At 44.7% G+C, this 17808-nt stretch overlaps 1 protein-coding gene across 4 annotated transcripts in view; it reads left to right on the plus strand.

Moving 5' to 3' along the window:
- TTC6 (tetratricopeptide repeat domain 6) overlaps positions 1-17808 on the plus strand; it is a 95905-nt gene that overhangs the window by 70005 nt on the left and 8092 nt on the right. For 2 of the 4 annotated variants that reach the window (XM_077323156.1, XM_077323157.1), the window contains exons 26-31: positions 936-1085; positions 2079-2219; positions 3297-3410; positions 6823-6942; positions 7914-7987; positions 10718-10928. In XM_077323156.1, coding sequence (XP_077179271.1) covers positions 936-1085; positions 2079-2219; positions 3297-3410; positions 6823-6942; positions 7914-7987; positions 10718-10928 — 810 coding nt within the window. The remainder of the gene's footprint in view (positions 1-935; positions 1086-2078; positions 2220-3296; positions 3411-6822; positions 6943-7913; positions 7988-10717; positions 10929-17808) is intronic. The other 2 variants (XM_077323158.1, XM_077323159.1) reach the window with 2 other exon arrangements.

Here is a 17808-nt window from a genome sequence, read left to right on the forward strand (position 1 = left end):
ATCTCTATCACAGCACCAGAAGATGTGGATAGGGGTATCCAGAGCTGAATATCAGCAGCATATTGATGATAGCCAACCCCAAAGCTATGCATGATTTGTCCTAAGGACTTTACATAGAGATTGAAAAGCATGGGGGATAGAATTGCAGCCTGTGGAACCCTACAAGATCACAACTTGTGCCCAATACCGAGCCTTCAAGTCTGACCCATGAGGAATTATTTGAACCAGTTCAGCGCACCTTGCCCAATACTTCCACCTGCCTCCAGACACCTTAACAAGATGGCATGACATCTTGATGGCTTGACACCTTTCTGTGTCAAAGGCTGCAGATAAAGTCAACAACATCAGCAGTGAGGCTTGGCTTTTGTCTATGCTCAGGCAGAACTTGTCAACTGGAGCTAGCAGAGGCAACACTACAAATGACATCTGATTAATATATCTGTAATTTCATAGAGCCTCTTGTGGTGCAGGGTGGTAAGGCAGCAGAAATGCTGTCTGAAGTTGTCTGCCCATGAGGCTGGGAGTTCAATCCCAGCAGCCGGCTCAAGGTTGATTCAGCCTTCCATCCTTCTGAGGTCGGTAAAATGAGTACCCAGCTTGCTGGGGGGTAAACGGTAATGACTGGGGAACGCACTGGCAAACCATCTCGTATTGAATCTGCCATGAAAATGCTAGAGGGCGTCACCCCAAGGGTCAGACATGACCCGGTGCTTGCACAGGAGATACCTTTACCTTTTTTAATTTCATAGAAGATGATGTTAGGATGAATATTAAAGAACACCAATTTATCCCACAATGTCTGTGTATCCTTGGTAAACCATGTTTCAGCGTTATTTTAAAATAGATTAAAAGTATGGAAAATGAGCTTTACGTGTTGGTATTTTAGCTGTTTTCCAAAATGTAATATTCAGCAAAATTTACTACATCATCTTCAGGCCTGTGATGCTTTTTCTACTGCTGTCAAGATGTGCCCACGTTATGCTGATGCATTTTATGAGCGAGGACTATGCAGAATGCAACTTCAGCAAGATAATTGTATATTAGATTTCAACAAAGTGCTTGCTCTTTCACCAAAACATTTTCAGGTAATACTGACTTTTTGCAGCTATTGAAATATAATTTTAACAGTCTTGATATTGGGCATTAAGTGATGCAAATGGAAGACTGAACATTCACACAAAGCTTTATTCTCTTTTTATGTAGTCACACTCCATGTATGGTTAAGAATCCTCATCAGTAAATGTATTTTCCCTTGAACAATATTAACTTATTGACTACTAAGGGAAGATGCAACCCAGCCAAACATCCCAGACACATCACAAATTTAGCACAGCTCACACCTTTTCCCACCGGCAAACTGCCCTCTTCAAAATTTTCTGTGTTGCCATTTCCTCAGGGTTCTGGTGTTGACCTTTAAAAGCCCTATTTGACTTGGGATAAACATACCTGAAGGATAATTTACTCCCTTATGAACATAACTGACCACTATAGTTATCTTCTGAGTCCCTCACTTCTGTGTAGCCATAAGCAGAGTTACAGTCCTCTAAAGCCAGGACTTCATGGTTAGCGTTTTAGCTGATTGTTAGCCATGGCTTCTTTGGGTAGTAAAAAGTAGTCTTTTAGTTTTAATATGAACAAATATGAATGGTTTTACTCACATTTACAAATCATTAGAAGAGGGCCAGAATGTTAAACTTTATAGTACAACTAGCCAGAAAGCCTATTGCAACCAGGAATGCAGTGGGCACTAGAAATGGTCCCCTCGATGCGGCTGCAGCCGGCCAACCTTCAGGCCATGCACCCCGCAGCACGGCCAGTCATCCTTGAGGGTGGGAGCTGCCATGGTGGCAGCGGGCCACGAGCATGGGCAGGGCAAGCAGTGGCCAGACCAGCATGCCACAGGTCCACTTCCCTTGGCGGCCAGGCTGAGTCTTCCAGCTGCGCAACCGCTTCGTGTAGGCCGTAAATGGAGTTCGGACACACTCCGCCCACCATGGCCCTGCGCAAATATATATAAGCATCACTATGTATTTCACTTTACAAATCACCAAATTTTGTTCTCTTTTTCTTCTCCAAAGGCATATTTAAGTCGTGCTGCTTTCTTTGGAAGCAAGGGAAGATACTCCAAAGCAATAATGAACTGTACTGAGGCCATCAGAATTCATCCTATAAGTGTGAGAGCCTATCTCTACAGAGGAGCATTGAAACTTTACAACAGGGTAAACATGACTGCAGATAACTTGTTAAAATATATAAACTACTGTTGTCACTGGCTGGTTAATACATATGGCTGGTACGCTTTGCTGCCTACTGTTACAGAGAATTCAAATCTACTAGTTTATAAATCGATATAATAGTATGTCCTAAGTGTTTCAGAATATTATTTCATTTGAAATGTTTTTATAGTACATAACAAATACAAATAATAAAGATGAACTGGAAAATAAAAAACTGCACAGCTGGATGAGTGCTAAGCACTTGTTAAATAACAATATCAGTGGCAGTTTTAAAAGACAATCTGACATGAAATATAATAGGTAAGACTTTTTGAATGTAGAGATGTGTGAAGCTTGGATATTTGTGCACTCACTAAATATTATGGGTATATTTAGAATTTTTTTTCAGGTTTAGTTCATTTAGTTTATAGAAGAAATTGTTAGGATTCTTTAGTAGTGTGGTTTTAATTGATTTGTAATCTATGTCATGTTACTCTGAGAGATAAAGGCAAAATAGAAATAGTGGGAAATAATGAAATCAATCATGGGACACTATATCTAGTTCAAATCTATTTTATGAATGAAGTGCTGAACAATGTGAAACATTTTACAAAAATGTTCTAAAAATGCGGACACACACACACAAACAAAACTTTGGTTTCTTTTTTGGGGCTTATGAAAGAGTAGTCAAGACAGAACAGGTTAAGGACCATTTAGCTCAACACATTCATTCTAAAGAGCAGCCAGATGTCTCTGGAAGCATTCAATTAGGGTACAAAGGTGATGGCAACCTCATTTTATTTGTCTCCAGCATCTGGTACTCAGAGATGTTTCACCTCTGGGTAACTGAGTCTTGTATAGCATCCTTTTTTGGTCTCTTCTGATTCTACTCCCAGTCAACTTCACTGGATAACTTCAGGTGTTATAATAAGGGCAGAAATCTCTCTACACTCCAAATTACAATAAAGAACAATTTCGTTCTTACAAACATGGCCACTCTGATAATTATATATATATGTTTTCAAGTCAAATTATGTCTCTTTCAAAGAGGATTAATATCATCATGCCATTTTTCTGTAGACTTACACAAATGCCATTGAAGATTTAAATAAAACCATTGAACTGGACAATGTTTGCACCATGGCATATTATAATAGGGGAGTCTGTTACCACCAGATGAAGGACTACAAAAATGTATGTTTCATTTTCTTCATATCATATAATGAATGTGATCTCTGAATATTCGCATCCTGCTTATAGTTTTAGTTATGGTGTCTCTTCTGTTTAAATATATGAATGTCCATTCCTTTGTTTTGAGAGTAAAGATCAAAAGCAAATCTACCATAGTATAAATATAGATGGGAATAATTAATATTAAAGATAGTTAAAAAGCCAGATTTAGTGTTTTGAAAGTAAGTATCCATGAGATCTGCTTGTGACTTTGGCCTGGGAAAGGAACTTCTTAAAAGCAGAGATGCTTGACCACTAGGAACATTTGCTTTTCAAACTGTCTGCTAGTTGTGATCAGGACAGATAAATGTTCAACAGATGATTAATTTTAATGCTTCTGTTTTGACTAGTGCAATAAATCTGACTGTACATGTGAGTTCTCATGCTTACCAAAAGACCCAGGCCATATCACCAGTGTTACACAGGAAGTGACATCATCATGCTGTGGAGCTTTGGTATTTGGGCAAAAGCGCTATGGTAATAATGGATTTTACCATAGACTTGTTGCCCAAATACTGGAGTTTGGCCCAGATATTTCTGCAATGATGACATCATTTCCGGTGTGATGCTCATGACATGGCCCCTAGGCCTTCTTTTTTTTTTCCTGTGAAGTCTCCCTGTTGGCTAGTTGATTGATGGCTGGGGGGAAGGGTCTGGTGGCAGGGGACCTCAGCCTCCACTGAAGCTAGTTTACTGCCAGGGAAGTGTTCCTAGTATTGCAGTGTTAGGGAGCCATCTTAAGATGGTGTACTGAAAAATGCTGTTCACTGGAGTTTACACTCAGTAAAGTGGATTTATTATTACTAAGATAAGATTATTTATTTATCATACTTTTATTTATCATACTTCTATACCGCCCTCCCCGGAGGCTCAGGGCGGTTTACATTATAACAGAAAACAATACATAAAACAGTCTGTAGAACATGTATAACTGATAACTAATAATTGTAACCAAATAACAACACAGTATAACAGTAAACAATATAGTAATACAAACAGGTCCAGGGCTTATTGATGGGATTCTGAGGGGGGGGGAGCAGGGGCCCTTGGTCGCTGATTGATTACGTCTGGTCTCGGCCAAATGCCTGGTGGAGGAGCTCCTTTTTGCAGGCCCTGCGGAACTGTTTAAGCTCCGTCAGGGCCCTGATCTCCTCTGGGAGCTCATTCCACCAGGTGGGGGCCAGAACAGAGAATGCTCTGGCCCTGGTCGAGACCAGGCGGACTTCTTTAGGGCCAGGGATCCTTAGCTGATTGGAGGCAGTAGAGCGCAGAGCTCTTTTGGGGGCATAGGCGGGGAGGCGGTCCCTCAGGTACACTGGGCCCTGACCGCGTATGGCCTTGAAGGTAATTACCAGAACCTTTAGTCTGATCCGGAATTCAACTGGTAACCATTGCAGCTGATGGAGAATAGGCCGGATATGAGACCTCCACGGTGTTGCTGTGAGGATCCTGGCTGCTGCATTTTGAACTAGTTGTAGTTTCCGGGTCAGGGCTAAGGGCAGGCCTGCGTAGAGCGAGTTACAAAAGTCCAGTCTAGAGGTGACCGTCGCATGGATCACTGTGGCTAGGTGTTCCGGAGCCAGGTAGGGCGCTAGTAGTTTGGCTTGGCGGAGATGGTAGAATGCCAGCCGTGCTACCTTTGTGATCTGGACCTCCATTGTGAGGGAGGCGTCCAGAATCACGCCTAGGTTCCTGGCGGAGTGAGCCGTAGAGAGCTGCACGCCATCCAGGGTGGGCAGGCGCGCTTCCTCGCATGGGCCCTTCCTACTTAGCCACAGGACCTCCGTCTTTGAAGGATTGAGCTTCAGGCGACTGCTTGAGCCATCTCGTCACTGCTTCCAGGCAGCTGGCTAATGCTTCTGGGGGAGAGTCAGGGCGGCCATCCATCAGGAGGAAGAGCTGGGTGTCATCTGCATATTGATGGCAACCCAGCCCAAACTTCCGTACCAGTTGTGCGAGAGGGCGCATGAAGATGTTGAATAGGATAGGGGAGAGGACCGCTCCTTGTGGGACTCCACAAGTAAGTTGCTGGTGGTCTGATATTTTCTCTCCTATTGCAACCCTCTGTCCACGATCCTGGAGGAAGGAGATCAGCCATTGAAGGGCTGTTCCTCGTATTCCAGCATCGATGAGGCGGTGAGCTAAAAGCTCATGATCGACTGTGTCGAACGCTGCTGAGAGGTCTAATAATATCAGCAGTGCCGACCTGCCTCGATCCAACTGGCGACGGAGGTCGTCCGTTAGGGCGACTAGTGCTGTCTCTACCCCATGGCCAGGCCGGAAGCCTGACTGGGATGGGTCTAGGACCGAAGCTTCTTCCAGGTATTCCGTCAGTTGGTTTGCGACTGCCCTTTCTATCATCTTGCCCAGAAACGCTAAGTGCGAAACGGGCCTGTAGTTGTTAGGCTCTTGTGGGTTTAGAGATGTTTTTTTCAACAGTGGACGTACCACAACCTCTTTCAAACCCTCCGGGAATTCTCCTGTTGTGAGGGATAGGTTGATTATCTCCCGGAGGGGGCCCTTTATCTTTATGCCAGCTGTTTTTAGGAGTCAGGATGGGCAAGGATCTAGTGGGCATGTAGTTGGTCTTGTTGTCGCTAGAATCCTGTCCACTTCGGTCAGCGTGAGTCGTCTGAAGTTACTCATAGTTTTCTCCAAAGACGGCCAAGGGGCCTCTAGTTCACTTTTTGTATCTAACGTTGGAGGGAGGTTGTGGCGGAGTGTCGAGATTTTGTCCACAAAATGACTCGCAAATGCCTCACAGCTGATGTCCAATTGGCTACTGTTTTGTTGCCCTTCAATCAGGGCAGTGAGGGATCGAACTACCTTAAACAATTGAGCTGGGCGTGAGTCTGCAGATGCGATGGTAGCCGAGTAAAAATTGCGTTTTACTGACTTCACCGCCATCTCATAGGCTTTCATCTGCATTCTATAAGATGTTCTCGAGGCTTCGTCATGAGTCTTCCTCCAAACTCGCTCTAGCCGTCTCAGTTCCCGTTTCTTGTCGCGAAGCTCCTCGGTGTACCAGGGGGCTCGCTTGAGACGGGGCGGGAGAGGGCGTCGGGGAGCTATCTCATAAATGGCAGTCAGCAGTCTGTTATGCCAGTCATTGACCAGGCCATTGAGAGAAGTGCCGGGAGGCATTGGTTCCTGCAGAGCATTCAGGAATCCTATTGGATCCATAAGTCTCCGCGGGCGAGCTAAAATTTGCTCGGCGCCCAACTGAGGAGGTATTAATATTAATTAATGTGTATTAATAATACACATCAAGTATCCTGAAGATGAATGTTTTCCCATAGGAGAATTCCTTCCTCCCACAAATGCATGTGTGATCTTGCACTCTGCACTAGTTACTGAGTGACTCTTATTTTTATAGGCTTTGAAAGATTATAGTATTACTCTTCTTCTTGAGCCAAACAAGGACATTGTCTTGAAAGTGTTGGTTAACCGGGCTCTGATATATGCTGAACTGGATCAGTATGCTAATTCATTGGAGGTATATATCTTTTTTTCCTAATAGAATAGATAAATTCCAGATTTTCCATTTGTGTAGAGAAAAAACCCTAAAAAAGCAATGTAATCCTCCTTAGATAACTTGTTTATTTGAAAATATGTTGAATAGTATGTCATTCTCATGGGATTTCCAGATATAATTTTTAGATATGGTCTGGGCTTCTATTACTGAATCAGAGAATATTTCCCAACAAGCATTTAATCCTCAAACCAAACCACTAACTTAGGTTACAGGTAAATGACAGTCCTTGCATAGCAAAGAACCAGCAGTGTTCTCTCTTCCCAGAGAGACTTGTCTTTCCCCTTCTGTTGCTATCTTTTGTTGGTTGGTTTTAAGGGCCTCTTGTGGCGCAGAGTGGTAAGGCAGCAGACATGCAATCTGAAAACTCTGCCCTGCCCATGAGGCTGGGAGTTCAATCCCAGCAGCTGGCTCAAGGTTGACTCAGCCTTCCATCCTTCCGAGGTTGGTAAAATGACTACCCAGCTTGCTGGGGGGTAAACGGTAATGACTGGGGAAGGCACTGGCAAAACCACCCATACTGGAGGGCGTCACCCCAAGGGTCAGACATGACCTGGTGCTTGCACAGGGGATACCTTTACCTTTACCTTTAAAGGCTTCTTTGTTTTGTCTGGTATTTCCTCAGTAATCCCTCCTTCCCATCATATCTCACAATAGTTGTTTTAATGTTCTTATATGTGTATTTTGGCTTGGTTTTTATTACTTTTATGATGGTTTTTTTTGTTTTAATGGTTTTTAAGATGTGTTTTTATTATGTATGTTTTTTATTCTTTTGGATATTTCTAAGGACCCAATGATGGCAGAAAAGGGTGGTATAAATTTTGTAAATAGATAAAAATACAACACTCTCACACTTGGTGCTGCTAGTGTGACAGTTCTTTTTTTGATGGTACCTGTGAAATAAATGTCAGATTCAAAATATGTATGTGTTTTAGGACTTTACAGATGCAACACTGAATAAACCAAAAGACAGTCAACTGTTCCATGCTCTTGGAATCTGCTATCACAGGTAATATTAATTACTAACTGATAACTGATGTGAGTTTAGAAATGTGTATATGGTGAAGTTTACAGAGAAGATGTTATTGGACTACTTGGCTGCAGTGATCCATGCAACAGTCACCTCTAGGCTAAACTTCTATAGCTCGCTCTACACTGGCCTGTCCTGGTTCCTGACCCAGAAATTACAGCTGGCACAAAATGCAGCTGCTAGGATCCTCACAGGAACATTTTGGAGGACCAACAAGTCCTGAGGCAGCTGCATTGGTTACCGGTTGTAGCCCAGATCAGGTTCAAGGGGAAAACAGTGGTCATTGCTGACTTCAATTACCCAGATATCAAATAACAACAACAACAACAACAATAATAATAATCATCTGTTGGAAGACCAACTCTGCTAAAAATGCAAACTCTGTTAAATTCTTAACTTGCCAACAGCTTCATTTTCCAGAAAGTAGAGAGGGGAACCAGGGGCTGTGCTATTTCTTGATCCTCATCAATAGGGAAGAGCTGGTAGATGAGGTGGAAGTAGTGGGCACACTTGGTAGCAGTGACCATGTGCTTTTGGAATTTTCAATTGTGGGAAAGAGAAAACCTTTACGTAGTCGTATGTATAGACTGGACTTCAGGAAATCTCATTTTGACAGTCTTAAAGGTATGTTGCGTAGAGTCCCGTGGTCAGAAATACTTAAAGAGATGGGAGTCCAAGAGGGCTGGGAGTTTCTTAAAAGTGAAATACTGAAGGCTCAATCACAAACAATTCCCTTGAGAAGAAAAGATGGAAGGAGCCTAAGGAAGCCAAGTTGGCTCCATAAGCAGTTGTCAAAAGATTTAAGGAATAAAAAAGATTCATTTAGGAAATGGAAGGAAGGCCTTATTACCTAGGATGAGTATAAACAAATAACCAATAATTGTAGGGGGACTGATAGGCCCATTATGCACGGGGGGATAGCGCACATTTGGGGTGGAATGGCGGTGACTAAAATCACCCATAACTTTCGGAGCCGGCTGCAACCAGCCGCAGATTCGGTGCATGCTGCTGAAAAAGCCGCGTTAGCGAAACGCGGAAGAAAGCGCAGCTTCCGGGTGACCGGGGCGCAACCAGAAGTGGTGCCGGGGTCGTCGCATGCATAATTAGTTACTCTGGGTTTTGCCGCCATTGCGTCCCGTCCCATGCATAAGCGGCTTGCTTAGCTTCTTCCCCCTCCGTATTTTCCATGTGACCCGAAATCGCCGTTTTGGCGGCCGTGCATAATGGGCCTCAGAAAAGCTAAAGCTCAATATGAGCTTAGGCTAGCAAGAAATGCTAAACATAAGGACAACTGTGAGGACAAGAAAGTGAAATTATAACAGATGATGAAGAGAGGGCTGAACTGCTTAACTACTATTTCTCCTCAGTCTTCTCTTATGAGGGAAATAGTGATCAATGTGGCAAAAACGTAACACAACACGGGGGATGGGAATGGTGGCCTAGGATCACTGTTGGAGCAGTCCTCAAACACCTAGTTTCTTTAAATGAAACAAAGTCTTCTGGGCCAGATGAACTGCATCCAAGGATACTATAAGAACTTGCAGATGTCATCTCTGAATCTCTGTCCATTATTTTTGACACTTCTTGGAGAACAGGTGAGGCGCCAGACGATTGGAGGCAGGCAAATATTGTCCCCATATTCAAGAAAGGGAAAAAGGAGGATCCGGGTAATTATCGACCCGTCAGCTTGACATCTGTAGCTGGCAACATTTTGGAACAAATAATCAAACACTCAGCCCTTGAGCAGCTGGAACTGAGAGCTGAGATTTCTAAGATTCAGCATGGGTTTCGCAAGAACAAGTCATGTCAGACCAACCTTATCTCTTTTTTTTCAAGAAATGACTACCTTGCTGGATCAGGGGAATGCCGTAGACATAGTTTATTTGGATTTCAGTAAAGCTTTTGATAAGGTTCCACATGATATTCTTGTTGACAAGTTGGTAAAATGCGGTATGAATTCTAATTCTGACAGGTGGATCAATAACTGGTTGACAAATCGTACCCAGAGGGTACTTGTTAATGGTTCAGCATCTTCTTGGAAAAGAGTGACAAATGGAGTACCCCAAGGACCTGTCCTGGGCCTGTGTTGTTCAACATATTTATAAATTATTTGGATGAGGGATTAGAGGGGATACTTATTAAATTTGCAGATGATACTAAACTGGGAGGGGTAGCAAACACAACTGAAGACAGTAATACACACGCGCGCACACACATACACACACACACATATACATATATACACACACACACACACACACACATATACATATAATCGCTGAGGGACAGACACACGTAAACAGATATCATCATCATATACATGCACACACATATACATATATACATATATACACACATACATATGTACACACACTCCTTGATGAAACTGCTTTCAAAAACTTGTCAAAATTGTATTTAGGCCCATATTTCTGCGCTAGTGCTTGCCTTCTTTGTAAAATGAGCACATTGTAACAGAGGAAGTAGATAACTGTCAATGAACATCTGCTATTGATAAATCATTTCATGTGGCATTTATCTGAAAACAATACTGACTCAGAAACCGGCCATGAAATTAATTATAATTTTATATAGTTTACATTTTAGTTTCAAGGAATTATGTTAATATGATGTCTTCTGTTGTAAGTAAAATAATATTTAATAACAGTGTTGCTAATGAAATATTAACTATCAGATCCATGTTGATTTTAGGCTTCAAAAATATGAAGAAGCTGTGAAGTCATTTTCTGCAGTGCTTAAATTAAATCCTTTTTCTCTGGATGGTTATATTGGACGAGGGAATTCATACATGGAATATGGTCATTTGGCTGGTTTAAAACAAGCCCAAAAGGATTTCTTGAAAGCCATTCACATGAATCCATTATGCATAAAGGCCAGAATTTGCTTAGGATACAACCTACAGGTAATTTATGCACACCTATGTCATAATACTATGTTACCATTAAAAGCAAAGCTAATTAATTAATTAATTAATTAATCAGACGGAAACTGTTGGTAAAGTCTGGGTAGCTGGCAGTGGGTTTTTTAAGAGGATGGGGGAAGGGTAACTGAGGGTCATTTTGCACAAGGGAAATGTAGCACAATCATCACCTGATGCTGACACTTTAAATTCAGGGTTCCAGATGATGCCGTCAGCCTCCCCCTCCTTCCCAGCACTGATGTCGTTACATCTGCCGATTTGTAGCGATAGCAGTATATGCAGGAAAAGTGCATTCACCTGGGCAGAATCCCGACAGATGCCGCAATCAGCTGCCCAGTTAAAGTGAAGAGGCGACAGCAGTATTCTTAACACTAGGAATATGTCCCACCTCTGCTCCCTCCTCCATGGCTTCCAGGATGGGACAGGACTGTTTTTTAAAAATGGCAAACGTCACATAGCAACACAGACTCGCTAGTCTCACCAGAATAGAATCATAGAATCATAGAGTTGGAAGGGGCCATACAGGCCATCTAGTCCAACCCCCTGCTCAACGCAGGATTAGCCCTAAGCATCCTAAAGCATCCAAGAAAAGTGTGTATCCAACCTTTGCTTGAAGACTTCCAGTGAGGGGGAGCTCACCACCTCCTTAGGCAGCCTATTCCACTGCTGAACTACTCTGACTGTGAAAAACTTTTTCCTGATATCTAGCCTATATCGTTGTACTTGAAGTTTAAACCCATTACTGCGTGTCCTCTCCTCTGCAGCCAGCAGAAACAGCATCCTGCCCTCCTCCAAGTGACAACCTTTCAAATACTTAAAGAGGGCTATCATGTCCCCTCTCAACCTCCTTTTCTCCAGGCTGAACATTCCCAAGTCCCTCAACCTATCTTCATAGGTCTTGGTCCCTTGGCCCCAGATCATCTTCGTCGCTCTCCTCTGTACCCTTTCAATTTTATCTACGTCCTTCTTGAAGTGAGGCCTCCAGAACTGCACACAGTACTCCAGGTGTAGTCTGACCAGTGCCGTATACAATGGGACTATGACATCTTGTGATTTTGATGTGATGCCTCTGTTGATACAGCCCAAAATGGCATTTGCCTTTTTTACTGCTGCATCACACTGCCTGCTCATGTTTAGTTTACAATCCACAAGTACCCCAAGGTCTCGTTCACACACAGTGCTACCTAGAAGCGTATCCCCCATCCAGTAGGCATGCTTTTCATTTTTCTGACCCAGATTCAGAATTTTACACTTATCTTTATTGAATTGCATCTTGTTCTCATTTGCCCATTTTTCCATTGTGTTCAGATCTCGTTGAACTCTGTCTCTATCTTCCGGAGTATTTGCCAGTCCTCCCAATTTGGTGTAATCTGCAAACTTGATGAGTAGTCCCTCCACCCCCTCATCTAGATCATTAATAAATATGTTAAAAAGTACCGGTCCGAGCACCGAGCCCTGAGGTACCCCGCTACTCACCTCTCTCCAGTCTGATGAAACACCATTCACAACAACTCTTTGAGTGCGGTTCTCTAACCAATTCCCTATCCACCTAACTATCTGAAAATCCAGATTGCAGTCCTTCAACTTATCCATCAGAACATCATGGGGAACCTTGTCAAAAGCTTTACTAAAATCCAAGTAAATGACATCAACCGAATTTCCCCGATCCTGCAAACCTGTTACTTGGTCAAAAAAAGAAACTAGGTTGGTCTGGCAGGACCTGTTGGAGACAAATCCATGCTGACTTCCTTGGATCACCAAATTGTCCTCCAGATGTTTGCAGATCGCTCTCTTTAATATCTGCTCCATTATCTTCCCCACAACAGAGGTCAGACTCACTGGTCTGTAGTTTCCTGGGTCATCCTTCCTCCCTTTTTTGTAGATCGAAATAACGTTTGCTCTTTTCCAGTCCTCCGGGACATCTCCAGTCCTTAAAGAGGTTCCAAAGATGATGGACAAGGGCTGTGCAAGTTCTCTGGAAAGTTCTTTGAGTACTCTCGGGTGCATTTCATCTGGACCAGGGGATTTGAACTCATCCAGTGCAGCTAAATGCCTCTCGACAACCTCTCTATCCATGTTAACCTGCCACCCAGACACTATCCTTTTGGCTACAGCCATCTCTAGATGTGCCTAAACACTTTGACCTGTGGGAAAAAACTGATGTAAAATAGGCACTAAGCCTTTCTGCTTTCTCTGCATCTTTCGTTAGAGTTTGTCCATCTGCACCCAACAGTGGGCCTATTGCCTCCTTGACTTTACGTTTGCTCCTCACATAACTGAAAAATCTTTTCTTGTTACAATGGGCTTCCCTGGCCAATCTTAGCTCACTCTCAGCTTTGGCCTTTCTGATGATTGATCTACAGTGCCTAGTAACCTGTAGGTACTCTTCTTTAGAGCTCTGTCCTTCCTTCCATTTCCTGAACATTTTCCTTTTCTTTCTTAGTTCCTCTTGAAGTTCTCTGTTCATCCAAATAGGCTTCTTAGAGCTCCTGCAGTGTTTTCGTATTTCTGGAATAGTCATTGATTGAGCATGCAATAGCTCTTGTTTGAGTAGCGCCCACCCTTCACATGCTCCCTTCCCTTCCAGCATTCTCGTCCATGGTATGACACTCATCATGTCTCTGAGTTTATTAAAGTTTGCCCTACGAAAATCCAACATCTGCGTCTGGCTACAAGCTTCCTTGGCTCCCCATCTCAAAAGGAATTCTATGAGGACATGGTCACTTCCCCCTAGGGTCCCCACCTCCTTCACCTCATCCACCAACTCTTGCCTGTTGGTCAGTATTAAGTCCAGTATGGCTGAACCTCTTGTGGGTTCATCTACCATTTGATAAATGAAATTGTCAGCCAGGCAGGTCAGAAACTTGCATGACTGAGGACGCTTCGCAGAGTTAGTTTCCCAGCACACATCTGGGAAATTGAAGTCACCCATGATGACAAGGTCCTGCCGTTTGGATATTTTCTCAAGCTGCTCACAAAGTGCATCATCCACATCCTCTCGTTGGTCAGGCGGTCGGTAGCAGACACCAACCACCACACTGTTTGTTTTCCCCTCGCTTATTTTCACCCAGATGCTTTCCACTGCAGATATGCTCTCCTTTACTAGCATTTCCTGACAGGTAAGCCCTTTCCTCACATACAGTGCCACTCCTCCACCTCTTCGATCTATTCTGTTTTTTCTGAACAGTTCATATCCATCCACCATTACATTCCAGTCATGAGAATCATTTCACCAAGTTTCTGTGATGCCTACTAGATCATACCTTTCCATCAGCATGAGAAGTTCCAGCTCTTCCTTTTTATTGCCCATGCTTCAGGCGTTAGTATAAAGACAACTGAATCCTTTTACTTTTGGTTCCCTATGAGCTGGCCTTGCCGGTTGGGCTGCCTCCGATCGTATTCCTTCCATACACTCCCTATGTTGATCGTCTCCTTCCCCTAGTGGCTTTAGTTTAAAGCTCTCCTGATGAATCTCCCCAGGTTCCTGCCAAACACATTCTTCCCCAGTTTCGATAAGTGCAGTCCATCAGGTGCTAGTAGGCCTTCCTCAAGAAAGCCTATCCCATGGTCCCAGAAACCAAATCTCTCCTGCCGGCACCAACTACGCAGCCAGTGATTCACCTCCATTATCTTCCTCTCCCGATGCATTCCTCTTCCCTTGACAGGCAAGATTGAAGAGAATACCACTTGTGCCCCCATTTGCTTGAGCTTCCTCCCCAGATCTTGATAGTCTTTTTTAATAGGAGCGATGGTATTCAGGGACATGTCATTCGTTCCCACATGGACCATCACAAATGGGTAGCGATCCGTAGATTTGAGGAGTTTGGGCAGCCTTTCTGAAACATTTTTAATTTTTGCCCCTGGCAAGCAACACACCTCTCGGGTTAGGGGGTCGGGCCCAGCCACATGGCGATCCATTCCTCTTAGCAGGGAGTCTCCAATTACCAGTACTCTCCTTTTTTTCTTCTTCTCAACTCCATTTCCTTCTGTCCCCGTGGCCTCTTCCCTTTGTCTTAGAGTTTGTTTTGGGACCTCTTCCCTTGTTGACCCTTGCACCTCCTCTGCAAGGGCCTGAAATCTATTCTGGAGCACCAAAGGCCCTGAGAACTGTCTCGCCCTTCGCCGTTCAGTCTTTTTCCGAATTGCCTGCAGAGGCTCCCTATTGTGGTCAATCTCCTTGTCCTCTTCAGGACTGGTTGTATTCTCTTTATTCCATGTTGCAGAGCTCTGGACTATGAACTCCTCCCCTTTCTTACTTTGGGTCAGAGTAATAATTCTGTTTTCTAGTCCTCTAATCTTTTCCTCCAAAAGTCTTACCAGCTTACACTTGGGGCAGCTGTAGTCCATCATGTCTTCTGGGAGGAAGGCAATCATGTCACACTCACTGCAGATGATGGGATGAGTGTCCTGGAGGTCCATTGTAATGTCTAGGCAGTGGAAGTACTAGGGAAATATAATCTACTGATATAATCTACTGATTCTAATTGCTCGGCCAAGAACCCCAGGCTAAGAGCCACAGGCCAAGAGCCCTTTGTCTCTCGCCCTTCGGCTCTCGCCTCTGGTGAGGAGCAGCCCTTTTTAAGCCTCCCAACAATTACCCAGCAATCACCTCAGCCAGGCAGAACAATAGCCTCACCTGGTCAGCAGCAACTCTCCCCAGTAGCTCTCTCCACGTGCTCTCAGTTGTCTGAGCTCTGCCTCTGGCGAGGAGCAGCCCTTTTTAAGCCTCCCAACAATTACCCAGCAATCACCTCACCCAGGCAGAACAATAGCCTCACCTGGTCAGCAGCAACTCTCCCCAGTAGCTCTCTCCACGTGCTCTCAGTTGTCTGAGCTCTGAGAATCTCGCCCAATATTGTGATCCCTATGGAAACCTGTCTCCCCCCCTTCTGTGTTTGACTGAGTTACGTGTGCTCAAAGTCTCCTTGACATTTGACCAACAATCAGCTCCTTATTGTGATCTCAGCCTCTAAAGGCCGCCTGCGGTGCCACGGGCGCCACGTACTAAATAAAACGCTAAGGGGTTCTGGGGCGGGATGTGTCCATGATGAGGAAGGGTCCGGATTGGACCCTTCCTCTGGACAGACAATCGGAGGGATCAATCGGCAGATGCAAAGCGCCTGCCGATTGGTCCCTCTGATTCCCAGCCCCAGCAACTGCGAGCCGCGTGCAGCACAGCTCGCAGTTGCTCCTGGCCTGATGCGGCGATAGGCGCGAAGCGCCTCTTGCTGCGTCAGGCCGCCGCCCCCAGGGAGCCCGCAGTTTGCAGTTTGCAGTTCGCAGCTCGTAGTTGCTCCCGGCCTGACGCAGCGAGAGGCACAAAGCGCCTCTTGTCCCGTCAGGCCGCCACCCCAGGGAGCCCCCGGCAGTCGCACAGAGCGCGGCTGCCGGGGGCTCCCTGCCCGGTGGCCTGACGCGGCGAGAGGCGCAAAGCGCCTCTCACCATGTCAGGCTGCTGCCCGAGGGAGCCCCCAGCAGTCGCGTGGAGTGCGGCTGCTGGGGGCTCCCTGCCCAGTGGCCTGACGCGGCGAGAGGCGCAAAGCACCTCTCGCCGCGTCAGGCCGCCGCCACACACAGCTGCCGCCCCAGAGAGCCGCCGCCCCAGAGAGCCGCCGCCGGGGGACACGACAAACTGTAAGTTGCTAGCGCCCGCTGTATTCCTCATACAGCAGGCTTTATTACTAGTGGTGATATAAGAGGCAAAACTGAAGTGAGATCTTCCGCCGCCCTTTCTGTTTTTGACTGAGATCAATCAGCACCCCCCCTCTTTCTCCCCCCACCCATGGCTTGAAAATGCAGGGCACGTTGATCTCTAAAAATATTCTGATGAGAGCTTAGGACTTTCCCCCCTCCTTTTATTTTTTTAAATTTATTTATTCATTTATTTATCTATATATTTATTTATTATTAAACTTTTAGACCACCGTTCCCTTAGGCTCATGACGGTTTACAAGATAAAAATTGCAATAAAACCCATAGTTAAAACCATTAAAACCAATCCACACTATTAACATTATCAATGTTAGGCAACAGGCGAACACTAACTAACCCCACTAACTCGCCCCCCCAAACTGCCCCACGTTAGCCGAGGGACATCAGGTTGCTAATACTGTATTATTATTTATTATTATTATTTCGATTTGTTTCCCACCACTCCCAAATGGCTCGTGGCGGATTACAGTGTCTTAAAAACCCCATTAAAACTCCCATTAAAAGACTTAAAAATATCACAGCATGGCGGCACAATAATCAAATCCCCTTCCTACCCCCCTTCCTAAAAAAAAGGGGGGTGGAGGAGAAGGAGATCAATGGTGTTCAAGAAGAAGCCCAGGGGAGAGCAGTCGATGTACCACAGCAGCCCCAGCCTCAACCATAGACCTGGCGGAAGAGCTCCATCTTGCAGGCCCTGCGGAACGTTGAAAGGTAGTACTGTAATATGGCAGTGAGGCAATCAGATCATTCATTTGAACCCAGGGAGCCCAGATCTAATGTCGGGACCGCCCACCCTGGGTGTTACATGGGTGTGATTAGTGTCTAAAAATAAGCCTGCACTAGGAAATGGAGATGTGACAGATAACCTATGCCTCTGTTAATAAATGAATATGCATTTCAATGATTAATTTGGTGTTTAAAAAAAGGGGGGGTTGCTGATGGGCTCTGTGCAGCTGAGCGATGCTGATTGGTTGTCAAGTTGATTGGCATGCTTGAGCTGGGGCAGCCAGGCAAGTCCTTGGCATTTTTCGTAGCTCCTTGGCAAGAACCGGAAGTAGAAGAAACGATAGTGCTACAAGAACGGAGATTTTGGCCAGGTGTGAAATGACAATGAGATGCTACAAAAAATAGCACTGGAATATTCAGTGCT

The sequence above is a fragment of the Paroedura picta genome, chromosome 2, assembly GCF_049243985.1.
Source record: "Paroedura picta isolate Pp20150507F chromosome 2, Ppicta_v3.0, whole genome shotgun sequence".
NCBI lineage: Eukaryota > Metazoa > Chordata > Lepidosauria > Squamata > Gekkonidae > Paroedura > Paroedura picta.